This window comes from Echinops telfairi, unplaced genomic scaffold (assembly GCF_000313985.2).
Source record: "Echinops telfairi isolate 266 unplaced genomic scaffold, ASM31398v2 ScPeMD7_3533;HRSCAF=4204_0, whole genome shotgun sequence".
Classification (NCBI taxonomy): domain Eukaryota; kingdom Metazoa; phylum Chordata; class Mammalia; order Afrosoricida; family Tenrecidae; genus Echinops; species Echinops telfairi.
Window position 1 is genome coordinate 86,156,751 of NW_022107431.1, and position 26,269 is coordinate 86,183,019.

Genomic DNA, 26,269 nt, shown 5'->3' on the forward strand with positions numbered 1-26,269 from the left:
CCCTCTACACCCGCCTCGAGATGGGCATCTGCCTGCCATAGGCCCCCGTCATGACCTTCCCAGCGTTTCCAGCTGGCCGTGTAGAGGTGACTCGTTGGCCTGCTTGAGCTCCACATGGTCAGCAGTCGGGAACCACCAGCAGCCCCTGGGGAGACTGGGCTTTCTACTCCCGTCCACAGTTGCAATTTCGCAAACCCCCAGCGGAGTGGCAGTGGGTGTCCCTGCACCAGCATGGACTCGCTGACGGCGCCTTTGGATTTCCCCCCAGAAGGAAGACCAGGAGGAGAACCCGGACCCCGAGGAGCAGCTGCCCGAGGCGACCGAGCGGAAGGAGCACGAGGCATGCGGGCAAAGCGGGGAGGAGACCGTGCAGAGCGAGCAGGCTGTGGAGCTGGCGGGGGCCGCCCCCGAGAAGGAGCAGGGGAAGGAGGTGAGGGGCCCGCGAGGCACCAGCCTCTTCAGAGGTGCCCTTCTCCCCTTTGGAACATGGCTTTACCTCTTCTCTCGGACATTGGGTTCTGTGTAGGAGCACTTGGCCTGCACCCTCACCTGCCCCGCTAGTGGCTCACCCCCAGCTACTGCGCGGGCCGGGCTGGGCAGTGTGCTTCCTCCCGGGGACCGGGTGGCGAGAGGCAGCGCCGACCTGAGGGCAGTGGCTTGGGTGACTAAGTGTAGGCTGTTGATTTTATTGCCGGCACCCGCAAGCTCACTCTGTTCCCACAGGCCTCTCAGAGTGTTTGCTGTGGGCTGTATTTCAGTGAGGTGCCTTCTAAGAAGACCTTACGTAGTTGCTAGTTCTTCTAAATGCAGAGGTTTCCGTGAGTTCTCCTAATGCCTTTACGGGCTAGGTAGTACTGTTACTATTTTCTCTATTTTGTATTTGGAAAACAAGATTGAGTGCAAATCTCAGGAGTATACTGGTTAATGGTGAAGACTAGTTTCACATTGAAGCCCCACTTGGCTCCCAGCAAGCGGTTCCTCCCCAGTAAACAGGAACCAGTTAGCCTGCAGAGCACGGGCCGGCTGCCTCCTGGGCCTCCTCTGTGTCGGCCCTGCCGGCCAGCATTCCAGGGCGGGCAATAGGCAGTGACAATGTGACTGAGGAGGGCAACTGTGGGAGAAGTTGGGGAGCATCCTGGCCCAGGAACCGAGGCCTCCTGGTGCCCTTTCCACACCCTCATTGTTGGTTGGAATTCCAGGAACATGGGACTGGCGCTGCAGATGCGAACCAGGCAGAAGGCCATGAATCTAATTTCATTGCCCGGCTGGCCTCACAGAAGCACACCAGGAGGAACACCCAGGTTTGTCACCCTTCGCTCGGCTCCGATAAAGGCGGCATGTAGAGGCCCTTCTTGCCCCACCAGCCTTGCGACTGGAGCCCAACTAGGGGGCTCTCCTGGGATCCCCTTTCCGAGGCTTCCTGCACCCCCCCTCTTCCTGTTCTGGGGTTAATTCATGGTATAGGATGAGTGTATAAAAACCACCCCCCTGAAATCCTCCCCTCGGTGCAGCCCCTCAGCCCCACAAGGCATCCTGTCCCAAACCAGTGCTCCCAGTTCTGTGCGTCTTCCTTGAGGGGTATGTTGGGCACGTGTAACGTGTCGATGTACGTGTACATATGTATGATTGTGTGTTTCTCTCCTTCCTTGCCTTTATTGAAGACATAAAGGCATATGACAGTCATGGTTTGTTTCATCTGCTCCATTCTTTGTAACAGCTGTGTTTTATTACCTGCTTGCACGACTAACCTGGTTTACTTGACCAGTTCCCCAGACAGCGATACTCGGCGATTTTTATAGTCTTTGCTGCCAAAGACCAGGCTCTGATGGATGGACTACCTTGTGTTGCCCACAGAGTTTTAAGAGAAAACCTGGGCAGGCTGACAATGAACGCACCTTGGGTGACCACAGCGAGCGTGTGCACAAGAGGCTGAAGACAGTGGATTCTGACAGCCAAACAGAGCAGGGGCCGACCCAGACCCAGACCCAGGCGGAGGACGCCGATGCCTTTGAGCACATTCCGCAAGGCAGCGACTCTTACGACGCACAGACCTACGGTATTAGGCGTGTGATTGATTGTGTGTCTGCCACGTGTTCCTACAGACTTAAATTTGAAGGAGAGCAAATGGCCTTTTAACCTACTTTCCAAAAAGACGTGTGGAAGCACAATTGGGCTTTACTGACAAGTCTCCATAGCCATCTCCAAATGCTTGGGGGATCCAGGTGTAGAGAAAGCCTGGGTCAAGTTGGCCACGTCCAAACCCAGCCCAGCCTCTGGCTCCTCAGAACTAGCTACTCAGAGGCTCGTGCCTCCCTGCAGCCGCGGGGCTGCAAACCCGAAGGATGTGCTTCCCCCACAGTGGAAGGGGGGGGGGGGGGGGGGGGGGGACGGACCTGCAGAGCTATGCGGGGCTCTCCCAGGGGCTTTGCGCAGTTCCAGCCCTAATATGGAAAGTAATGTGGAGCATATCAGCCCCGTGGAGAAGACACGGAGTTATGTTTCTAACCTGGATGACTTTCCCTCTCCCATTCCCACTTCTTTTTAAAGGTGAAAATAATAATTGCTACTGTGTGTTGAGCTTTTACTTTGACAGAAACAGTTTTGAGCCTTCCGGCCTGACTGCAGCTCCTCTAGGAAGGCTCAGGACTGGACTGTCTCCATTTCACAGGAGGCGAACTGAGACCACTGCAGCAGTAGAGAGCCCCAGGGTTGTGCCAACCCCGCCTGCCCCATGCTCTCGGTTACTACATGCTCCCACCTGCAAGTCGGTGAGAGAGCGCTGCTCTGAGCAATAAAACCCAGTAGGCCACCTGTCAGGCAATGGGTTGCTCTCTCCATCCATAAGGCAGTGGAAATCCTGAGCAGACAAGTTAAGCTGCCTGGCATTAGCAGACTCGTGGCAACGGGAAATAACAGATAGCCCAGTTCACTCATCGTTAACTTTCATCTGAAAAGAATTGGGCTTTCTGTGTGTGTGTTGTTGGCAGATGTGGCCAGCAAGGAGCAGCAGCAGTCTGCAAAAGCCCCAAGCAAGGATCAGGAGGAAGAGGAAGAGCTAGAAGAGGCTCTCATGGACACAGAGAAGCAGGAGCTCAAAGCGGTGCATGCCGAGCAGCTGAAGCCAGAAGAGGTCAAGCCAGGGGCCACAGCAGGACCCACAGGTGAGTCCTACGGAACTCTGACAAGAGAAGCCAGTCCTCCTGTCCCACAGTCTTACCGGAGCAAGACTCTTGCCTTTCCAAAAGATTTACTTTGAGAGGCACACAATGGATTTTCTGCATAGAGAATTTTATTGAGAGTCTCCCAGGAGGAAGAAATGCCTTTCTAGCCAGCAGCAGTACCCCTTTCCCGTATTCCATTACTTCCAGCTATGTAAACAAGGCTGTTAAATATTCTTCCACAAGGGATTATGGGTGAAATCCCTCCAGTGGCTGATGAGGGGTGTAGCAAGGGGTTCTGGGAAATACAGTCCCAAGATATTTCACGGGCTCGGTACATGCTTTGCAGCCCTGCTGGCATAATGGTTGAGTTGGGTTGCTAACCTCGAGGTTAGCAGTTCGAAGCTACCAGCTGCTCTACAGTAAAGAATTCTAGTCTCACACACAGCAAGGTCATCCTCCCCTGCCCTCTGAAGTCATTATGAGTCAGAATCAGCCCCAATGGCAGTGCGTTTGGCTTTGTGGCAGGCTTTGTCCACCTCTCTTCCTTCGCTCCCATGCCCGGTCTCAATAGTCTATCTAGTTTGTTCCGTCCTGACCCAGAGCTCAAGTATAAATCAAAGTTCACTATTTTTGTTTGGAAGCAGAAAGGTATGGGGTAGGAAGCAGTGAGTGCTATTACAGGACTCCATATATCCTTCAAGGAAGGAAGCTTCAGGAAAAATTCATCAGTCTTTTTAAAATGTGTCAAAGGAAGATAGACTGGTATATTTACCCCAGCTCTGAAGATGTTTTCAGTTATGTGAGAACAGACATTAGCTTAAAATGCAGTAAAAAGAAATAGCATGTATGAAGTGTGAAAAAGCAACAGAACTTCTTACAGCTGTTTCCATTTCACAGTTGACTAAATGCTATTTATTACCAGACAGTTTATTAAAGAAGATATGATTTCAAGGCTTTAAAAACAACTATTTTCGGTGAAATACATGTTAAAAGTGCTTGCCAAATTCCCAGGCTCTGTCTCCGCTGTGTTGACATGGCCGTTACATGGTCATGGGCAGCCTTAACTTGGTGGTGTGACAACCCCAGGTTCAAATTCAACCTTTGCTTCTTTCCAACTTCACAGATTGAGGCAAATTATCTTTTCTTTGCCTGTGTAGTCCTTATTTATAAAATAGCACTAGTGTTATATATTTTTATACATGCGTAGTTTAAAGAGTCGTGTATTTCTACAGGCTTGTAAAGGTGTAAGCCTGGCCCTGCCCTTTTTCCCTCTCAGAAGAGCTACTACCACCATCAGCTGTACGTCCAGATGTGTGTGTGTGGGTGCAGGGGGCAGCGGTGGGAGGCGGGTTGAGGGAATAGCTTCAGCCGTGACTCGCGGCCACACAAGACACTGATTCACTGCAGGAAGTAGGTCACGAGCGAGCCAAGGTTTGGGCTCTCAGCTGACTGTCAGGGCTGACAGGCAACAGGGCAGGGGCATGGTTTCTACGTGATTAGGATGATAAATAAAGCTATATCCTGGCATGAGAACAGGCGTTGATGAGCTGGAGATGGAGACCCAAACTGCTAAAGCAGAGGAAGACCAAGACCCAAGGTCAGACAGTTCGCTCAAGGAGACGGAAAACGAGAAGCCCGAGAGAAGCAGAGACTCAACCATTCACACAGCCCATCACTTCCTGATGGACACGGTTCTCCAGGTGGGAGACCGGGTATATAAATGGCTGCTTGTGTGTTGACAAAATGTACTTTGTATGTTGCTTTTAAACCTTAATGTTTTGTTTTAAACTGGTAGACTGTTCCAGGGCACAATGTCCTTATCAAAACTCGTAGGACTACTACTGAGTTACTTCTACCTCGTAGGGCCACTCTGAGTCCAAATTGGTGGCAGTAGTTTGTGGTGGGCTCCGGGGTGGTTTTGTTTCTGTCTAACAGGTGTTCCCCGAGCAGGTGACAGTATTCCCAGTTACCCTCGGGGCCACAGTGAGGGTGGTCAGTATCCTGCCCCTTACCCTGCCTGCTGTGACACCCACTCATCTTACTGGAGACTGGCCTTGTGTGGGGCAGCCGTCGGGAAAACGAAGAGTTTATGGTGGTTAAGTAGCCAGCATTTAGGAAGAATGGTGTAAGAGTTCTTTGTCCTAGTAGTGTGAGTAGATTAATCAAAGAACTCTGTTACATTGACCTCCTCATGGGTTGCTTTGTTTCTGATTGTGTTTTGCTGGGGTGGGTGTAGACATGTGCGAAGGTCTCTTCCTCCAGCTACTCTAAAATGAGAAGGAGAAACCCGATTGTCTGGCGCCTTCTCGTGGTGCCATTGAGCGCTCCAGTTCTGAGCTTCTCTCGTGGAGAGGAGGGAGGCAGCTGTGGTGATAAGTCAGCCAGCCATCCCAACTTGTTCACCTCACCAGTGGCTTTTCTTCGTAGCCCTTTTTGAAAGACGCCAGTGAGCTAAGACGGGAGCTGGAGAGGCAGCTGGAGACATGGCAGCCACACGAGTCTGGAAACCCAGAAGAAGTAAGTCCTTAACACACGGAGAACACAAGTCCAGCCCTGAAGCCCTAGTCCAGCGGTTCTCAACCTCCCTAGTGCAGCGACCCTTCAATAGAGTTCATGTTTTGGTGACACCCCCTACCCCACCCCAAACCATAAAATTATTTTCGTTGCTACTTATAACTGAAATTTTGCTACTCTTATGAATTGGGCGACCCCGTGAAAGGGTCATTCGACCCCCAAAGGGGTATCGACACACAGGTTGAGAACCACTGCCCAAAGTCTATCCAATGCTTTTTTCAGGCTTTGTCTCACACTTCATTCAAACAGTCTGGTGTGCTTGATTCCTGTAACTTGTTGCTGCTTCTGTCTTGGTTGTAATGGATGTGAGAACAGACGGGTCATAAAACCAAGGGGCTGCAAAAGGGAGGAAGAGAACACAAGTCTGTCTTGTGTCATCCTCAGATCAGACTGTCTGGATCATGGCTAGCTGACAAGGTAGCCATGTAGATTAACCAAAATTGTGTGTGTGTGTATCCGTAGTCGGCAGAAAAGTCGTGACCAGGAAATAAGCACTGTTGAGTGTGTCGCTCCAGCCAGTTGGGCTCACTTGTCAATTTTGCTTTTGAAAACATGACTGAGACCTTGATTAAGCGGCTGGATCTGCTGGCACCAAATTGCCCATTGATACCTCCCTTCCCGATGTGACATGTGAGCCGAAAAGGGCCTCCGTGGTCAGGGCTGGCAACTTACTGTCTGCTGTTGGGTTGTTATCCCTTGGAACCATGGGCTGAGGTTTGCTGGATTAGAAGACATTTCCAATCGGTTGAGTTAGGTTGCAGCTTGCTGAGATGGACGCTAGAAAGTTCTGTTGAGAAAATCCACACAGATCATTTTCTACTACTTTGCCCTCTTTTGGCGTAATGACTTTATGAGATTAACTTAACGTTTTTGTCATCACAGGAAAAGGCTGCGGCTGAGATGTGGCAGAGTTACCTGGCCTTAACTGCGCCTCTCTCCCAACAGCTGTGTGAGCAGCTTCGGCTCATCCTGGAGCCCACCCAGGCGGCCAAGCTGAAGTAAGCCTTCCCCAAGAGGTGCACTCACAGGACCTTGGGACAATGGCCGGGTCACCGGTTCTATTAAGCTTGGTACCTGGCCTTTTATAGTGCCAGCTTCTAGGGGGCCACCTCTGCCCAGACGCACAAGTTTCTTGTCCTGTTTGGGGATCATTTGCACCACAGATGAATGACTGTGTCTTACATCTGAGAAAACCTGAGGGGAAAATTGGCTGAATCTTCTTCCCATATGCCTTCAGGGTGTACTTGCTACATGTTACTGACCTCAGTCTTTTCAAAGATGTCAGAAACCATCCTTTTAGAACAGAAAGAATTGAGATGCGTGCTGCTAACAGTTTTCCCTAAGATTGTTATTGTGTCTTTGCTTTCCTGAGCCACCTGATTACATTACTACATCAGTCCCATTTGTCTGGCTGACCTTACTCAGCAGTTACAGGGACCCTCACTGTGCCAGGGTCCGAGATGCTTGATTTGGCTTGTGAGGTGTTGCTAACTGAGCTTTGCTCATCTCTGGGTACGTTTAACAGAGGAGACTACCGCACTGGGAAGCGACTGAACATGCGGAAGGTCATTCCATACATTGCCAGTCAGTTTCGGAAAGACAAGATTTGGCTTCGAAGGACCAAGCCCAGTAAACGCCAGTATCAGATTTGCTTGGCTATCGATGACTCTTCCAGCATGGTAGACAACCACACCAAACAGGTAAGGCAGAGAAAGGAAGTGGCAGTTTGATGAGAAATTAAGGCCAAACTATTTTGACAGGCAACCTGGACGTTTTAAATATGACTTGGTGGGGGCCGGGGGGACCATTTTGAAATACCTGCGAGTATGGTCCCATGTTTGAGAAGATCTAACACTTTTTAAATTAAGAATGAAAGGAACTCAAGGGGGCAAGTTCAGGATTTCTCAAGTCCTGTGGTCCCTGACAGAGGCCTTTAAAATTGCTGATGCTTTTGCCCAGTTGCAGGTTAAGTGAACCAGTGTTTATTTTCCACAAAATGCAGAGTGCACCCCACCATCAAACGCGTCTTAAAGACTCCATGTACACCCATCAGACTCCGGGTGCCCTTGCCTTTTCAAAGTTCACTTTGCCCCACTGTGCGTTCACACCTGGTTTTGCTTACCAAAACAGATCCAAAGAGGATTTTCACTTTGTGGAAAATGGCGAAAGGCAAGGGTAGTGTTTAGCCTTCATTTGCAACAGCGAGCTGTTGAAAGAGGCAGCGCCCAGCGAGTGGTCTCCACCCGCTCCTGCCCCTGGTAGCTGTGAGCAGTCTCTTTGAGCACCACACGCCATGGCTGTTGTAAGTGCGGAGTCTGGGGAATGCCCAAAATACTTTGCCATATAAACTTCCCGAGTTACCATCCCATCAGTGTCCCCACGGTCTGGGAGCCTGGGAGGGTCTGCTGTTACACACTCATCAGGGGCCCGCTGCTGCTTCTGTAAGATGAGGGTTCTACCAAGGCCTACTTCAGACTTAGCGGAGGATTCCGTTAGATGGTTTGGTTTGGGCTGGCCCTCAGGTGCCTAGCACTTGGCATGTGTCTGGTAGAGCTTAGCTGCTCCGATGGTTGACGGGCTCTGAGTATCCACATCAGGCCTCCAGAGCCCCTGGGTTGGCAGTGAACAGCCTTGTTGATACTCCCCTGTGTGACACAAAGCACCCTAACCTCCTGTTTCACAGCTTGCCTACGAATCTCTGGCTGTGATTGGAAGTGCTCTAACCCTCCTGGAGGTGGGTCAGATTGCCGTGTGCAGGTAGGGATTCTTACAATTTAACCCCACTCAGAAGCACTTTTTCACAACGCTTTCTTATTTGTATCACACAACAAAACCGTAATTCTCATCGTGTTTCCTGCCAAGCTTTGGAGAATCCGTGAAGCTCTTACATCCCTTCCATGAGCAGTTCAGTGATTCCACGGGCTCCCAGATCCTGCGGCTCTGCAAATTCCAACAGAAGAAAACCAAGATTGCTCAGGTATGCCTGCAACCCCGGTGTGCCCTGCATAGACACCCAGCACCGGTGCTCCTCCAACTGTACCCACTGGAACAGGCATTTCCCCGGCATCCATTATTAAGAAGGCATGGTGTCTTTTTCTCGGTTCTGCAGAAAACATTTGACTTTGCATCCCTGATTTTCAGGCTCCCTGTGTTTTGACAGGCTTGCAACAGTGTGCAATGATACACTCATCTCCCAGGACCCTGACTAGTGGGTCAAGTCTGACAGAAAAAAACAATGTGAATTAAAGCTAGGGACTTGTTCTGAATGACATAAAAAGTTGTTCAGAACAGAGTCCGGCTGGATTTCTGTCTGTTAGAGAAGATTCCTTCTCTGACTTGGCCTCCATTCTGTTGGCTGCAGTGGACATTTTTGGTTTTATTTGCCTATTTTCTTACCTTGCCAAAAGGTCAGTGTTTGGGGGGCACTGAAGTCTTACTCGCCTGGGGCAGTATTTCTTTTCCTGTGATGTGGCTTACCAGAGCACCAGGAAGGCCATTGCCCCAGGCAACAGAGACTTGCCCGCCCTTCCTGTGTGCGCCCTGGGGAGTGAGAACCGCTCTCTGATGGCCTGTCTCCGGTTTAGTTTCTAGAGTCCTCAGTCAACATGTTTGCCGCTGCCCAGGAGCGCTCACAAAGCATCAGTCCAGGTGAGCTGCATTTCTCCTCCTTTGCTAACGACGTGGGTTCCAGTCTCTGCTCCATCAGCTTTTAATTAGCTACATTGGCATTTTTTACTCATTCAGTGATTCCGAAATTTTACTGAAACACATCATTTTGAGACGGATGGTCTCTGAGAATTAGACACATATTAGTTTATAATTAGCTAGCATATATTGGGTACAGGGAATGAAAGGAACAAGGTATATGCAAATGAGTATGCTGGCTAGTGTGTGTGCCGTTTCAGAAAGGGGAAGGCAAGTGGAGCATCCTTTTAAAACCAGGTGCTCCGACCCCGTTTGAGCGGGGCCTGAAACACTAATCTTTGTCCAGCCCTTTTCAGCATCTCCATCCTGATTACATCACAAGGGAAGTTTCCTGTTTGAAGCAAGTCACTGACGCCTCTCTGGCACTTGCTAAACTTCCCTGAGACAAACAGCAGCCCTCGGGCACTATAATCTATAATCTTTCCTTGGCAAGATTGCACATTAACATTTTCAAACTCCCCATGTTTCTTTCTGTGGTTCTATTTACGTTTGTGATCAACTTCAGGGAAAATAATAGTGCAGGTATTAGATACGTGGAATTGAGAGCAACCTACAGGTAATTCTCATGACTGGATCAATCAGAAACCTGGAGCGATTTCTGGAGTCTTTCAGACACTTTCTTCGAGTGGGCTCCTCCGTGTTGTCGTGTTTTTATAGTTTTCAGGCATAAACGTGTTCTAGTTCTCATTCATAATGCTCTGGAATGAAATTGTTCTAAATCTCATGCTCTCCAAGCCGCATTTGGAAAGGTCTGCTCCCTTGGCAGGACGCAGCCTTGTCTGACTCGTGTACCCAGCTGAAGTAGGTTCCTAGACGGGTGGAGGGTCTTGTTGTCAGTCTCCTCTCTCCCTGCCTGTCATGTTCTATCACAGAAATCTCACAACTGCTTCTGGTGGTCTCGGACGGGCGCGGTCTTTTCCTCGAGGGCAAAGAGAGAGTCGTAGCAGCGGTCCAGGCTGCCCGCAATGCCAACATCTTTGTCATTTTTGTTGTGTTGGACAATCCCAACTCACGGGTGAGTAAGAGCTCAGCGAAAAGTTAACGTTTTCTGGGGACAAAGTGGAGATTGTTTGCACCTGTGCTGTCTGAAGTATGCCTTCACGGTTCCCATCACACGAGCGTCAGGCAGGCAGGCTGGCTCTCGGCTCGCCGTGAGCTCTTTCCTCAGATAGTCTGCACAATTCCCCAGGTAAGTAGTGTCTGATCGACCACTGCTCTCTCCTGGTTCCTCAAGTGGGGCGAGGAGTCATTGTCCCCCCAGACACGGCAAGGACAGAGGGAGTGCTGCTGGCGACCAGCCTCCTCACGCCCTATGCTCAGCCCTGCCGAGGCACACCGGGACTGCAGCCTTGGGGGTGGCGCTTTGCGGCTGTTCCTCAGCGGGGAGGCAGCAGCATGTGCCCACGGGGCAGTTCTGTGCCCGAGGAGCCTCATCTTCCTGTCACACTAAAGCCTGTAAGAGCTCTGCCTCCTCCCTGCTTAACTAATTTTTCCCTTTTAAACCTTTTTTGACAGGATTCTATCTTGGACATTAAAGTGCCAATATTTAAAGGCCCCGGAGAGACGCCTGAAATCCGCTCCTACATGGAGGAGTTCCCGTTCCCCTTCTACGTGATCCTCCGAGACGTGAGTGCGCTTCCCGAGACGCTCAGCGACGCACTCCGGCAGTGGTTTGAGTTGGTGGCGGCCTCTGACCGCCTGTAGGCCAGCAAAGCACAGTCCAAAGTGACGCTCCTTCAGACCGTGGGCCGACTGGCAGGCTTTGGCCCAGGTGCGGCGTTTGGACAAGTGTTTGATGTATAAAGTCACTCAGCAGCTACACAAGTTTGAATTGTACTGTCCCATTCTTGCACATGATTTCAGAGCCTTGAGGAAGCTTTCCTACCAGATGGGCCCAGCACTGGCCTGTCCTGGGAGGAAGGCAACGCCTCACACGGAGGGCCCGGCCTGCTGTCTTCTGCCAGGACCTCAGTCCCGGGCCAGTCCTGTGAGCAGAGGACTGAGGAGAGCTGTCCTTTTGATCCTGCTCCATGCCTCTGCCTTGGCCAGCGTGGAGTGTATACACAAAAGTTTTCTAGAACATCCACGTGTGTGTGTTCTTACTGTGCTTGGTGTGAAAGGAACTACCTTCTTGTAGAGAGGGTGGGGAGCTTTTGGTGTGTGCGCGTGTGTGTGCGTGCTAAAGCAACCGGACATCTTGGGTGACCCAAGTTCTCCATGGAGATGGTACTTGGGCGGTGTACAAATGAAGTGGCTTTTCTGTGTCCTCCACATTGGCTGCTTTGGAGACTATGCAATGAGCGACGACGACGATGCCGTCAGTTAATGTCATTCCCTCAATGCCGCTATCCCCGTGCTGTAGGAATTCATTTCTCCAGTTACGGGAACCACCGTTCCTCACGCTGCTTTCCGGCTGGAGTCAGACATCCTCATCGTTGACACGAAGCACTGTGTTCAGGAGAACGAAGCAGCTCCAGCTATTGTGTTTCCAATCAAAACACACCAGTGGTTTCCAGACAGTTTTCATTCAGCCAAAAAGCAGTGCTTGAATACTTGAAACCGTGTGCGGTTCCCTAGTTCACGTCCTGAGTGTCAGACCATTCTCTGGTATGCCATGCCCCAAGCCGTGATCATCTGTCCACGTCTGCCATCCCATGACGCTGTGAAGTCCGCCACCCTTCTGTGGTGTCACCAGACACAGGCTGCTTGTTTAGCCAAGTGTCCTAACGCATGTACCTGAGGTTTTATCATTATTTTTTATTCTAAAGAGCTATGCAGCTTCTATTCTGAGACCTATTAAAAAATATCTATCACTGTTGATGTAATCTGTGGCCCTTCTTACTACACTGGAGATGTGTGCGGGAATGGTCTTGGGCGACAGCAGTCAGCGGTCGGTCCCTGTTGTGTCCGTGCCCATGGCTGCCGAGCCGCAGCGCTCCTCCACGTCTTCATTCCGCGACCACGGCTGACAGCACCATCCGTCGCTGTGATATGCCTACCTCGTAGCTGAGAGAAAAGGGCAAGTTGGTGGAACCCCAAAATGGTTCATGAATATTCTGCTTTCAAGTGCACACTCCCCCTTTACATGCTATTTACTCAAGCAGGGCCATGGGCCATGGCCGCTCGTCCTATAGCAGTGAGACACGGTGTTCCGCTGCAGCCACCACCGTCGGCCGGTTCCGACTCCCACTGACCCTGTCAGACACGGAAGAGCTGCCCCTGTGCCTTTCTGAATCGTCCGTCTTCATGGAAATAGAAAGCTTCGTCTTTCGAGCTGCTGACCTGGCAGGTTAATAGTCCAGTGTACAACCACTATGCCACCTTTAGGACAATTCCCGAACGGTGTCTGGAGGCAGCAGCTCTCTTGGCCCTGGGGGAGGCTCATGGGGCCTTGGGCAGGAAGAGTTCCAGTAAGCAGGTTATGGCGCTACCCCCCAGGGTGCCATTTTCCACTTGAACAAAGGGTTGGGAAGCACAGGAGCAGAAAGCTGGAGACGTAGAGGGGCTAATGGGGCCACAGGAAGGAAGGGCATGAGGCTTCTGGCCCACATAAAGCAAGTTCCCAAGGGGTCTGGGTGTCATCAGGGTTTTCAAGAAGGCGGCAGGTGACCACATGGAAGCTGACTGCTCCGTAAGTTTTCCCTCTATTCCATTTCCTTGCCCAGAGAGATAAGTGCTGAACTCTAAGGAATGGGCAGTGTGCTTTTGGGCGTCAATATTTTGGACAAAGTATTCTCACTGCAAAACTTTACTGCTCCTTTGGCCTCGTCATCATCTAGTTGCATCTTCAATTCTAAGCAGAAGACCTGAAGGTCTTCCGCCAGAAATCCAGCAAGGCCACACTTAGGTTTCTGGTGGTGCTCAGCCTGGGCGACCAATAAAATACCAAACTCACTGTCGTCCATCGAGTCACTCAGATTAGAACTGTGCTTGTGGGTTTCCCAGGCTGCACTTCTCTATGGGAGTAGAGAATCTCTTCAGAATTCAAATCCATAATGTTCAAAATAACAGGTCTTTTTTTTGTTGGGGGGGGGGGCCCCAAATCAACTTAATAATTTTTTATATAAAGTAAACTCTCTGGTAGCCACAGCTGGAACCTGGGTCTTCTGCACGGAGACTCTGGTGTGAGTCTTCACAAGATGGTCAGTGAATTCCTGATAGGGAGATTTGGAGGGAGACTTGGTGAACAGTCTCTTTCCAGAGGTCAGGGGTCAGATAGCTGTAGGTCTTGGAGATTGCATCAAAGGTGGCTTTGGCGAAGTTGCAGTCATCAATCCCTGCCATCAGCAGCAGCCTTTTGGGCACAGGCTGAGACAATGCCAGTGCCCCTGGGGGCAGGAATGAGATGAATCAGCACAGACCCACAGAAGCCGGTCGGTCACCTTGCAGGGCACTGTTGGGGCTTGCCAGTCTTGTTCCCCCAGTAGCCTCGCTGCACGGGGACAATGGACAGCTTGGCCAGGATAAAGGCCCTGCAGGTGGTGGTGGTGACTTCCTTTGAGCACCTGATACCCAGGCCAATGTGGCCGATGTAGTCCCCAATGGCAACAAATGCCTGCCGCAGAGACAAGCGGTGAGAATCTGCAGATCCTCAGCTGCTCCGCACCAGTTCCCAGGGCCTGTTGTGGCCCCCAAATAACAGTTCTTGTGTTGTAAACCCCTCCTGCAAAGTTCCCTCTCCAACACCCACCCTCTGTACAGACTTGGGAGTTCAAGCTAGCATCTGCCTTAACTCCTCCACTTCCACCCAAAGAAACCAAGCAAGAATATGTAGACAAAAACAAAGTTTTAGGACCACAAACTTCACAAATGGCCTGTATCAAGTTAGTTTCAGTTCTCGTAAGTGGACTAGTCATGTACAGACAAAAAATAATCATAACTACAACTGGTGAGATATTTAACACAAGTACTTTGAAACAAAATGAAAACAATTAGTTGTTGAACTGCTAACCTATTAGGTGAAATTTGGAACCATAACTGGTCATGGGTGAATGACCACATGAATGAGTTTTGCATCACGCAGTCAATGTTGGGAATGTTCGAGAGCTAGTTATTGCAGACTGATGCCCTATTCAGAGTGCATTACATAAAATATCACTACCAAATGGATGTTCATTTCTCTTTGAACCAGTACAAACTGTGATGTTCACCAGCAGTTTCCAACTTGTATGTCAAGAGAACTACACAGCTTAGAATTCAAATGGTTAACTCTTTGGAAGCAAGTTGCCTGGTCTTCCTTCCACGGGTCTTCCAGCTCAGCTAACCAGCCTTTCTAAACAGTGGTTTGCAGCAGCCAGGGCACACTCCTGATTCATTTTGAAAGAGGTTAAGTGAGCAGGACAGCTTGGTAGGATGAGGGCACCAGGATTTCACAAGCAAGGGCAATCTGGGCCTAGGGCTCCAGTGCCCACGCACAGCTCTCGTGCTCAGTAATGGAAGTGAGCGAATGTTTAGGTCACATCCTAATTTGGCACAATCTTGAAAAGCAATACTGTCAAAATTCACTAACCCCACTCAACCTATGGATGTGTGGTCTGAGTTGGGAGGAAAAGAAGAGGACTGAAGAAATACGAGTTTAAGGGTATAGTTTCGTTATATAAAGAGAAATGCTTAAAACCACAGTGAGGTCGCCTGGTCAGGCGATCATTGTAAATGGCACTCGTGAAGGCGACCTCCCACTCCCAGAAAAGAGCAGGGCGCACACGGGAAACGCGGTCATTACCAATAAGAGTGCTTTCAGCGATGTGTTTTAAAATTAAGAGTTCTACTCTGCCCTGTGGGGTCGCTGAGTCAGCTCAGTGGTAGCGAGTCTTGTGTGGGGCATTTAAGAAGCTGGAACGTACACTGACCTCGCTTGTCCTGGAGTCAGTTCGCGTCCCGGGAGTGTGTAGTTCCCAACGGCGGCCCCTAAGGTTTTCCCCGGTGCACCACCTTCCCAGGAACGGATGGGGCAGAGAACGAGGGGTGAGACGGACAGTATTGAGGGGTTCCCCGATTCCTCCCAAGGACTGCCTTCCACTCCATGAGTTCCTAGCTACGGGTCCGCACCGTTACCTCCTCAACACGATTGAGCACACAAAACTACTTCCGCACCTCACTGCGGGGCAAAGGGGGGTTGAGGCTGATGCCTTCTTGCTCAAGGCTCCGAAGCCGCTGAGCGCACAGGTGGCCTCGCCCCGGGCCGCAGGGCCCTTCCGGGAGCCGGGGCGCCGCGCCGCGCCCCGCCCCCCCACTTCCGCTCCTGCGCGCTGCGGGCCCGGGGGCGGGCCGGCCGGCTGTTCGTCATGGCAGCTTCTCGTTTGCCCCCGGTGACCTTGACGCTGAGGCAGGTACAAGCGGCCGTCCTCCTCCCCGCAGGGCAGGTCCCCGGGGATGAGCGTATCGACTCTGGCCTGCTCCCGCAACCCGTCTACCGGGCGCGTCTTGGTGGAATGGGACGGACCGGGCCTGACGCCGGGCGGCCCCGCGGCTGACTGGCTGCGGGATGTTGGAGCGGCCGGTCTCGGGGATGTGGGACGCGAGGCCCGTCCCGTCCCGCCGCCTCGGCTGCCTGCCCCACCGAACGCACTCGCGCCGCCCCGGGCTCCTGCCTGTGCGAGAGCCAGCCAGCCTGCCAGCGAATTCTTAAACTGCCAACTTGGGGAAAGTGCTCTTACCTGCGAGTGCAGCCCCCGGAACGACCTCTTTTCTCCCTTGTGCGCGGCTAGCCGCAAGGTCAGCGGTGTGAGACCACCAGCCACTAGCAGGAGACAGGCTACCCCTGCCCTATGATGGTCATTAGAAATCAGAATCTATTGGATGGCTTTGGGTTTTTTGGGGGGCGTCTACTCGGCTCACTTGAGCTCTTGACACCCCTCTTCATAGGTATACTAAAGGAGTAAGCAAACAGCAAAAGGAACTCTTTGCAATTTACTTATTTTTTTAAAAATTAAAGGTTTTTGGTTTTGCTTTGAAGACTGGGGGGGACACACCTAGTGATTGCTCACCTGCGGTTGCCGTCTTCTCTCCCGGCACAGTTCATGAGAAGACAGCAGGTTCTCCTCTTGTACAGGAAGATTTTGCAAGCGATCCGCCAGGTCCCAAATGAGTCTGATCGCAGGTACCTGAAGGACTGGGCAAGGGACGAATTCAAAAGGAACAAAAGTGCCACGGAAGAGGTGAGAACAATGGAACAGTGATAATTTAAAAAAATTTTAGGAGACCAGGTTTACTAGTCAGAGTGGTGAGACACCCATCCCCACCCCTAGGGCCCTTCCCTTTCAGATCTAGAAATGAATTTACCCTGGTGTTAGAATGAGCAGCATGTAAGATCAAAAGGCATTTATGTAAAGACAAAGTTCAGAGGGCTGGGGGAGGCGGAATGGAAACAGACAACACTGGGAGGAAGTAGGGTAAGTGATGGTAGATTAAGTTGATCACAAACAAAATATGTATACTGTAAATGCTGAATGTGAAACGTGATGTGAATCTTCACAATAAACATGTTAAAGAAAAATTGGGGGGGGGGCACGGAAAATCAAAACGACTTATCTCGATCGCTGCTCTAGATGTTAATCCACTTTAACATTTGAAAATTTTAATATCATTGTTAGATCTACACCCCTAACTAGTATCACTGATTTTATACTAATCTATAAGAGAGTAAGAAAGATTGGAAAGTTTTATGGCAGGGCGTTTGGGTGGAATGATGATTGGACAACGGAGACCCTTACTTGTTGAGTTTCCCAACAGGCAGCACTCCAATGGCCAGCACTGGTTCTTGCTGTGTCAGGTAAAATGCACTCGGTGAGCGACAGTGACCCTATTCCACTTCTTCTGCAGGATACAATCCGGATGATGATCACTCAAGGAAACATGCAGCTCAAGGAGTTAGAAAAAACACTGGCATTAGCAAAATCCTAACTATTGCATTATTCTGGAGAAGTTGCTCAACCTCCGTGTACTTGACTGAGTATAGGCACTATGATGGAAAAACCCAATGGAATTGTTTTTATGTTCCGTGCTTGGGCAAAAGAACATACACCATGGACCATGTCATCGGGTGAAAGAGAAGAGTATCAGAACAGTCCTCAGTACCACTCTGAATCTGGGGACATTTTCTGGGTCTGTGACAAGTGTCTGGGAGAGGTAAAAGCCAGTGTAACAAATGGTCAGTAAGTAAATCAGGGAAAGGCAAATGAGAATCCACAGTAACAGCCACTTCACCCAGTCTAGGATGTGTAAAATGAAACATTCCAAGATTCCGAAGCGTTGGCGAGACTTTCATCGAACTCTTAGAGACTAGATACGGCCGGTGGGAATGTAGATGGTAAAGGCACTCTATGTGACCCAGCAAATTTTCTCCTAAGGATAGATTCAAGAAAAATTAAAAGAGTTTAGATGTTTAGAGGAGCTTATTCAGAATGGCACAAAAGTGGAAACAATCCAAAACTAACACACTGCCATCGAGTCAGTGCTAACTCATAACAACCCCATAGGGCAGGGTAAAACTGCTCCGAGTTTCTGAGACTAACCCTTTCTGGGAATCTACAGCCCTGTCTTTCTCCCAAAAAACAGTTGTTGGAATTGAACTGCTCACCTTGTGGATCTCAGCTACACAAGTAACCACTGCCACCAGGTCTCCTGGGATGCCACCCAGATGCCCATGAATGACTTTGAATGGATAAAGTGTGGCACGGCCAGATAGTCACCTTCCTGTAAAACATGGACGAACCTTGAAACCATTAAAAGACGCCAGTCACCAAAACTCCTGTATTGTGTACTTTCACGTGTATAAAATATCCAAAATAGTCAAATCTGTAAAATTAGGTGGTTGCCAGGGTGGAATGGGGTACCTATTACAGGCTCAAGGATTTGGGGTAGAGGATTTAGAAAATCCTCTAAAATTAGATTATGGTGATGGCTAGATAACTGCGAATATTCTAAAATCTACTTAATTATTTAAACACATTTTTTAAAGGATGACTTGTATGTAAATTACATCTCAGTAAAGTCATTTAAAAAGTACAAAAGCATTCAAACATTTGAGAAGTGAGGAGTTCCTATGTAGCAAACGGATACCCTGGTCTCATTTCTCTCTTCCAGTGTGTCATGGGCAGGAAGTTTTTAAGCTCCTGGCTAAAAAAATTGCCTCCAGAGAAGACGGCTGACTTTCGTGTGTTTGAAGAAAGCAGGACCTGTTTGCCTGGTATTTGTATGTTTGTAGGTGTCCCAGCAGGAGAGGTTTCGAAACAGTGGTCCATTCTAACTTCAGTGATCTCTCTCCACCTAGAATGAGCGGAGAGATGGAAGTAGCACACATCTGTTGTTAGTGCCACGGAGCCGGCTGCCACCCGTATGGACCATAGGCTCTGTGCGGCCTCACCACTGGTCATTGTTGCAGCCCTCAAGGCAGTCCACCTGAGGGCCTTCTTTCACACTGCCCTTGTTATCAAAAATAAGGTCCTTCCCCAGACTGGTTTCCCCTGACAAGTTCTACCTTGAATTAAAAAACAACAAACTCAGGTTGTTCACTGTGTGCCAAACTAGAAATCCCTGTGGGCTGCTTGCTTTGAGTTGAGCACTCGGGAGATTATGATTACCTGGAATTGACCATTACTGCTCACCAAGAAGAAAGTAAATCACTTTTACTGACTTACGGGACTTGTATACAACGTGCTGTGCTGTGTCTTGTCCTGGGGTTTCATGGAGAAACAGTATTAAAGGGAAATGACGCTTCCCCTGAAAGTTACAACTGAAAGAGGTATGTGTGTGATCTTTTATCTGACAAAGGTAGGTATTTACAAAACAAAACACATGGTTTTGTCTTTTTAAGTTTTATTTGATTGATTGGCTTCTACAATCCACGCTTTACAAGAAGAAATGTATTTACCTTTTAGGAACTTTGGCTTGATTCGTCAAAGTAACAGCATTAACTGAGCTTGCATAGTGTCTAGCTATTACAAATGATGTTCTCTCTGTCCGATGGCTCAGTAGTTCCCAAGTGGTCACCAGCTTGAACAAAGCCCGTTGCAGGGTGCGCCGAGAGGCCTGGCCAGGTTGGAGCAGCGTTTTGGTTTGGTTTTCATGCAGTGCCCCAGTTTCTACTGTAAAGCAGTTGGAGTTCACACTTTCACAGACACGGGCGAAGAATGGCTGGGTGAAGGCACTCTGAGGAATTGTCGCTTTGGTCAACAACACAAATGAAAATGTAGGCTGAACGAAACATTCTCAACTCAGCATTTGCTAAATAAGGAGGTTTTAACATCTGTAGTAGTGAGAGCAGTTTTTGGTGCTTGAATGAGATACAATTCAAGCTTGAATGAGACAAATTCAAGGTGACAATAAGTAAAATAGACAAATAACAGGCCCTCGTGGATATTAACATTTTACTCCAAAGAGAAAGTATAAGCACGAGAACATTGCTTTCTCGTGGGCTACCAAAGTAAAAGGTGATGAATTCATAATTATTCAGCCTGTCACATGTTGGCTCTGTGATGCAAGTGTGCACTGACGAACACTCTGAAAGCCTTGCAATGTGACACGTTTTCTGCGTTCTACACCACTTGTTCCCGCCCTGCTATCACACGTTCCAGCCCGCGTGAGGCACAGCCCACATGACAACTTCCACCTGGCTAACAGCTGCATTCCCAAGGAAATGTACAGTTGTGGCATCTGCTCATTTGAACAAGCAGCACGAGAATATAAAAGAGGGAAAAATACACGCTGGGCTTAGGGTTCCGATTTTGACAATGCCAAGAAACAACACAGGAAGCACACCTGTGGCAAGCATCAAGCGATTGCATCGAGTCTTGGGAAGCTTTTGTTTCCTTTGGGGTGAAAGCAGGGCTGGCCCTGATCTATTTCCTCTCCCTCCTCCACCTAGGAAGATTACCAAGGACAAGAGCCACACAATGTGCCACACTAGGTCCACTGGACTTTTCTCATTCCTCCCTGGACAATTCCTTCCCTGTGACCTTTGACCAAAAGAAAAATCCAGTTCACAGTGACAAGCTGCCTGCTGCCCAGGGTCAGGAAGCTGAGAATCACAGTACTCCTACAAGGAGTACTCAGTAGTCTATGAGCAGAGTCAAAGCTCCGTTTCATTTCAGTAGTCGACACCTGAAGGACACACATCCCTTAAGGTGACAGGCACAGTTTGATCAGTGGCCCACTCAAGCACTCGTGTTTTCTTTGAGGATCAGGCAGTTCCTGATATTTCTGTAGAAGGCCTCCAAAGAGGTTAGATGCTAGCTTGTCGGGGTGGGTTTAGAAAGGTACCATCCAAAATCTTGATTCTGCATTAAAACGAGTAATGAGTTGGGAATAAAGTGCCTTTGGTGTGGCCAACTGAGGAGGGGCTGGCAGACGGTAGGGACAAGACAGGGTGGCAAGCATGAAAATACACTCGGCGGCGCGAGCATGGGATTAATTCCCCAAATCAGGTTCGGTGGCGTTCACACAGGAGACCTGCCAGCACGAGGGTTCAGCACTTGCCTGCTAACTCGAAGGCCGGTGGCTCAAATCCACCCAACAGCTCCGTGTCTGGCAGGTTACAGTTCCACAAACCCTGCAGGGCGTTGCCCCGTGGCATCACTGAGCCGACAGGGCTGAATCACTTTTACCACCAGCAGGTTCTCTGTCCGGCAGTGGTGGCTATCCAAAATAAAAAATAAGAACCTGATTGGCAAAAAAGGTGGGGGTGGGTTAAAAGCCTACTCTGTTTTACTCGGTGCCCCATGACATGCTCCCTCTGGCTCTGTGAGCAATATTTTATTCACACAAGTATCAGTTGTGACTTGGCCGACTGGTGTTTATAAAAACGGAATTGACATTTCCATGCATACAGGGAATTCTGAGGAGAGGAATACAATATTCCAAAGGACAAGAAGTTTAATCCTTACAGTGCCATGTCACGGAGGAACCAAACCACTCCAAACTGCCATCCAGCTGATGGACTCCTACCGATCCCGCCGTAAGGCAGGGCAGAGCTGCCCCTGGCAGTCTCCGAGGCGGTAAAGCCGGAGCAGAGCCTCATCTTTTTCCTGAGGAGCAACTTGTGGTTTTAAACTGCTGACCTCAAGGGTAGCAGCCCAATGAGTAAACCCTGTGCCCTCGAGGATCCTTTACTGGGTAGCCAACCAACCAAACTCACGTGATTCCTAACGACCCGATAGAGCAGGATGGAGCTGCCGCTGTAGATTTCCAGCACTAACTTTTCTCCCTCTCTCGTCTTTATCCCGAGGAGCTGCTGGTGGTTTCAAACTGCCCATCTTGTGGTTAGCAGCCCAGTTCATAACCACCAAGCCACCAGGACTCCCTAAACTGGGTCACTGTCCTAAACCACGACACTGCCTTTGGTAGCCTAACAATCACTGTAAAGCAGAGGACAGCTTCTGAGGTTCTTCCAGGAACTCGGTTCAAAACGAAGTATTTTTTAACAAAGAACCTATTTATGAAATTTAGACCAATAAGCTCAAATATAGCAAGGTATTCTGCAATCTCTGGGCTTGATTTTTTTTTTAACTGAACTTTCAGGTAATTGTTAGGTGTGTAGTTTTTCCTTTTATCTGTTTAAAAAATTGCTAACGGTTTTTCAAAATTTCTGAGCTCAACATGCAGAGACCATGATCAGACAATGGGAAGCTTTCATTTGAGCTCAGGAATAGTGCGATTGGCCAAATATTACTTATTGTATATATATTCTGATTTTCACATTTTGAAATACACTGAATCTTGTGACGTGAAAATCCCACCTGGTTACACTGGCATTATTTTGGAATCTCAGAGAAAGGGTTTAGTGCATCTTGTAAGTGACGGCGCTTTGAGAGAGACCTTCCTGTCTAGGCACGGCAGGTGTGTGTATCTGAATGACTGGTGCACGTCCACAAGGGGTTGCTTTCTGTCCTTGTTTGTGGGTTTGTATTGTCTCATACAATCCTGACTTTCAGGGTGTAGGCTTTCCCATCATTCGGCTCCCTTGATCTGAGCTTTTGAACTCCAGATGAACATGGCTGCTTCCGGTTTGGAGCAGGTAAACCTGAAACGAGGCAAGCGGCCCCTGGTTCCAGCTTAATTGTTGACGTCTTCCTAGCTCCGGGGCATGGAGACGTGTGTCTGACACGTTTCAGACGGAGACATGCTTTCCAAGGCCAGTCTGCTCTCTGCACACAGCGGGCCCCTGGGGCCCAGGCTCTCCGCAGTTGCGAAACCTCATCTCAAGAGACCGTTCTTGTGCCACGTCCTTGGTCCTAATTTTCTTTCTGCACCTTAGTCCTTAGTTTAGCAAGTTCCTCTTCTAAGCTTTTGATGTGCTCCTGCAGGGTGGCCTTGTCTTGCTGGGCTTTTTGATTGGCTTGGCTCCGTGCTTCTTCAATCTTCCTTTCATACCACTTTTCCATCTGGGTAGAAACAGCCTCAAAAAAGTACTGTGTCAGCTCCAGGGCCTGGGAGGTGTCTCGGCCCTGCGGGGCTGTCTGCTCGCCACCCGCCGCCCCACAGCTCGTTCTGGATGCTGATGGCTGGCCTCGGGGCCTCGCCTGCCCACTTTTCCCAGACTTCTTGGTTTGGGTGCTTCTGTTGACGCAGGGCCCAGCCTGCTGCTGATCACCGGTGACTGCCGCATGCGAGGCTGTCCGGACCCTGACGCTCCTGAGTCTCGAACCTGCACAGTCGGAGGAAGCCAGCTCCTGCTGGAGGCTGTGGGCGGCCGTGGAGCCCGGGGCCTTCTCTTTGGGCCTGACCACCTGAGGGGAGCCGTCGGATGTGGCTACCGGACCCGCAGTCACCACCGATGGATCCGCACCTGGATTCAGGAGCAAGAAGCAGAAGTCAGAGCAGATCCCGCCTTCGCATGGCCATGTGGGGAAGGGATTTGTTGGCGGACTCCTGTAAAGCACAACCCAGTGGGTGATTCCGAATCCCCACCCACTACCAACACCAGTTCCTTTGTGAGGTTCCTCCCTTGTCTGTCCCGCTGTGCTTCTTCTCAGGAGCCCTGGTGGCATAGTGGGTTATGCACTGGGCTGCTAACCCCAAGGTCAGCAGTTTGAAACCACCAGCTGCTCCACAGAGGGCAGATGGGGCTGTGAAGATTTAAACCCACAGGCTCACGATGAGTAAATGGGGTCTGCTGCCCCTTCTCCCCTGACTCCCATTTCGGCTCGCCAGGGCTTTCCTAGATACCACGCAGCCACACTGGTGGCACAGAAGCCAAAACAGTGGATAGGCTGTCCTTAAGACTGTCTCCATCCACTCTAGCAGCCTGGGGCCCGTTTCTGGATGGCAAAGGTTGGCACAACACATGAGGCGGCTCAGAATACAACTGGGCATTATCTATGAAAATAAACATCCCCCTTCTTTTCACTTCTTTCCACCCACCAGCCTCAGTGTCTTCTTCCCTTGGCCCAAGTGCCAGTCTGGCAAGGGGGCCCTACTTCTCACACCCAGAGCTCACCAACCACTCAGAGCGTGAAAAACGTCAGTGTTGTGAGCATGAAAAAGATTAACCCCCAGTCCCAGTGACGGCCTGTGGTGATACAACACAGAAACCAAAACAACCCCCAACACTCGCAGTGGCTTCTAACTCACAACAACCCATGTGTCACCTCAGAACTTCTCCACCCGGCTTCCTTGACTGTGATCTCTACAGACGCAGCCCACCAGGTCTGTCTGCCGTGGTGACTTGGCGTGAGTTTGAATGGCCAGCCTACAGGTAAGTAGTCAGGCTACCAACCATGTGTGCCATCCAGACACCTAACACAAAACTTGACACATCACAACCCCCACGGAGGTCCGGTGATCAGGGCTCCGAATGTCCTCCAAGTTACTGGGGTTGTAAACAAAATTACTATCCTGGAAACATGCTCTGCTCAGAGGGTCTCCTTGCTAATACCTGGGGCAGGGTCAAGACATGGACCGCTCTTTAATGAGGTTTCACATGGGCAAACAAAGGTGAACAGCAGATCGTGAAGAATAAACAGGTAAGAGGCACACAGGGTGAGGGCGACAGAGCCCTGGTCGGAGGCACTGGCCTGTTCATCACCCCTCATCTTTGACGTCCACAGCCGAGATCACCACGCCGGACCTGAAGCACTGTATCGATGACCAGTAATTCTTTTATTCTTTCAGACTTCTGTTCTTTTTGAGCACTGCAGCAAGAATGCTTCAAGATGACAGGAATTCAGCGGACAGGAGTAAGCAAACCAGACATGGGCCTTCCTTGCCCATCTGCAGAGCTAACGTGACAGAGCTACAAGCCAGCGTTCCCTCCAGCCCATATCGCAGACGGCCGGCTGACTGATGCAGGCGGGAGGGCAGCGGGCCAGGATCATCACCTTGGGTAGAAGGGCTCCCTGCAGCTACGTTACCTGTAGACGATTCGCAAGTAGATGGTGTGGACTTCGTCCTGGAGGCTCTTGACTCTCCAGAAAGCTTCAGCTCCAGATTTTGAATCTTTAACATGCACCAAGTCTTTAATTCCTCCACCAACGACATCTGAGAACACAAATTAGTGCACAGAAGGACCAGGTGAATCCCATCCCTGGTTTCTGCATCAAAACTGGGCGTGTGAGCCGGTGGGGAGTCCCCCACCCTCCCACAGGCCACAGCCTTCTCTGCTTGTCCTCTCCAGACAAGAACTCGTTGGGCGCCCACACACATCATTGCCTCAGTTCTTCAGTAAGTGAATGAGAACCACTTTAAACTCAAACACCCAGCGCCACTCATCGGTCAAAGCCAACATTTCTGGCTCTCACCCACGTGAGAGCTCCACCTTCACTGTCCTAGGTAGACCATGACCTTCTTGAGGACAGGAGCCATGTCTTGTAAAATACAGCATAATCGTGTTTAAATGCACAATAACTATAACTGGTTCAGGGAAGAGATCTCATTTTTCCAGCATGTTCCATAAACTGGTCAATCGATTGCAGTACATTTGATAACAAAGGTAACCTGAACACTCAGCTCTTCTCTTCATTTGAGAATTAAGAAAACACCATGTTATCAAACAGAAATATTCTTGAGTTTTCAATGATAGCGCTGAATCTTCTAATTCAAAGGACAAATACGATGAGTGATAAGGTAGAGTGTCAGATACTGTTGTTGCTGCTAATTTATCATATAATTTTTTTAAAGATAGAGAACAAAACATTTGACACGGTAACCCTGTTTAGGTGGATAAATCAGTGACCCTAGTTTACCCACCATGCTAGCCAACAATCACTACACAAGTTTTTCCTCACCCCAGAACCTTTTAAGCAGCAGTTCCATTTCTTCCTCCCTTTGGCCCCTGGTAATCACTACTAAACCTTGGGCTTTGGACATTTTTTTTCAGATATTCCATGTAAGTGGGCTCATACAGTATTTATCCTTTTGTGTCTGATTTATAATAAGGAGCCCTGCTGGTGTAATGGTTAGGCTGCTAACAAAAACGTTGGCAATTTGAACCTACCCCGTTTTGTGGCAGAAAGACCTGGTCATCTGCTTCCAGAAAGGTTTACAGCCTAGAAAACACTGGCACTCACACAGTCCAAAGACAAAGGGCCACGAACAAACGTACCACCGAAGAAGACATGCAGGTGGGCAGCACGCCGGAGAGATGGATGCTCAAGGTCATTTGCCGTTAGAAAGATGAAAATGCAAACGACAGCGTGCTACTATCTCATCTGCACCAACAGCGATGATCGGGAAATGACCGATGTGACGGGGGGACTGTGACTCTTACAGACCAGCGCACGACTGTCAAGTGGTATGGCCGCGATGGGAAATGGCACGGCGGGGAGGGAGCCTTAGGGCTGACTGTGATGATGCCTGTACAACTCTTTAGAGGCGGTTTAACTGTGGAAGTGAAT

General features: G+C 49.8%; 3 protein-coding genes and 1 pseudogene across 8 annotated transcripts in view; 2 read left to right on the top strand and 2 right to left on the bottom strand.

Annotated features, from left to right (window-relative positions):
* Positions 1 to 12,265, top strand: part of MDN1 (midasin AAA ATPase 1) — a 152,231-nt gene extending 139,966 nt beyond the window's left edge. Inside the window, exons 89-101 of the mRNA XM_045294316.1 lie at positions 269 to 430; positions 1,200 to 1,301; positions 1,855 to 2,056; positions 2,988 to 3,161; positions 4,698 to 4,861; positions 5,589 to 5,678; positions 6,618 to 6,733; positions 7,261 to 7,435; positions 8,419 to 8,492; positions 8,598 to 8,712; positions 9,320 to 9,383; positions 10,313 to 10,455; positions 10,956 to 12,265. Of these exons, the coding sequence (XP_045150251.1) occupies positions 269 to 430; positions 1,200 to 1,301; positions 1,855 to 2,056; positions 2,988 to 3,161; positions 4,698 to 4,861; positions 5,589 to 5,678; positions 6,618 to 6,733; positions 7,261 to 7,435; positions 8,419 to 8,492; positions 8,598 to 8,712; positions 9,320 to 9,383; positions 10,313 to 10,455; positions 10,956 to 11,144 (1,770 nt within the window). The 3' untranslated portion in view covers positions 11,145 to 12,265. The remainder of the gene's footprint in view (positions 1 to 268; positions 431 to 1,199; positions 1,302 to 1,854; positions 2,057 to 2,987; positions 3,162 to 4,697; positions 4,862 to 5,588; positions 5,679 to 6,617; positions 6,734 to 7,260; positions 7,436 to 8,418; positions 8,493 to 8,597; positions 8,713 to 9,319; positions 9,384 to 10,312; positions 10,456 to 10,955) is intronic.
* A 1,218-nt stretch (positions 12,266 to 13,483) lies between these two features.
* On the bottom strand, positions 13,484 to 15,726 carry LOC101651918 (annotated as a pseudogene).
* Positions 15,703 to 17,687, top strand: LYRM2 (LYR motif containing 2). Its single transcript, XM_004696239.2, has 3 exons — positions 15,703 to 15,769; positions 16,457 to 16,597; positions 17,262 to 17,687. Exons 1-3 carry the CDS (start codon positions 15,725 to 15,727, stop codon positions 17,340 to 17,342), a joined length of 267 nt encoding a protein of 88 aa, XP_004696296.1. The 5' UTR covers positions 15,703 to 15,724; the 3' UTR covers positions 17,343 to 17,687.
* A 1,549-nt stretch (positions 17,688 to 19,236) lies between these two features.
* ANKRD6 (ankyrin repeat domain 6) overlaps positions 19,237 to 26,269 on the bottom strand; it is a 140,516-nt gene continuing 133,483 nt past the window's right edge. For all 6 annotated transcript variants that reach the window (XM_045294427.1, XM_045294428.1, XM_004696242.2 and 3 more), the window contains 2 exons: positions 24,788 to 24,914; positions 19,237 to 23,223 (listed from right to left, as the gene is read on the bottom strand). In XM_045294427.1, coding sequence (XP_045150362.1) covers positions 22,670 to 23,223; positions 24,788 to 24,914 — 681 coding nt within the window. In that variant the 3' untranslated portion in view covers positions 19,237 to 22,669. The remainder of the gene's footprint in view (positions 23,224 to 24,787; positions 24,915 to 26,269) is intronic.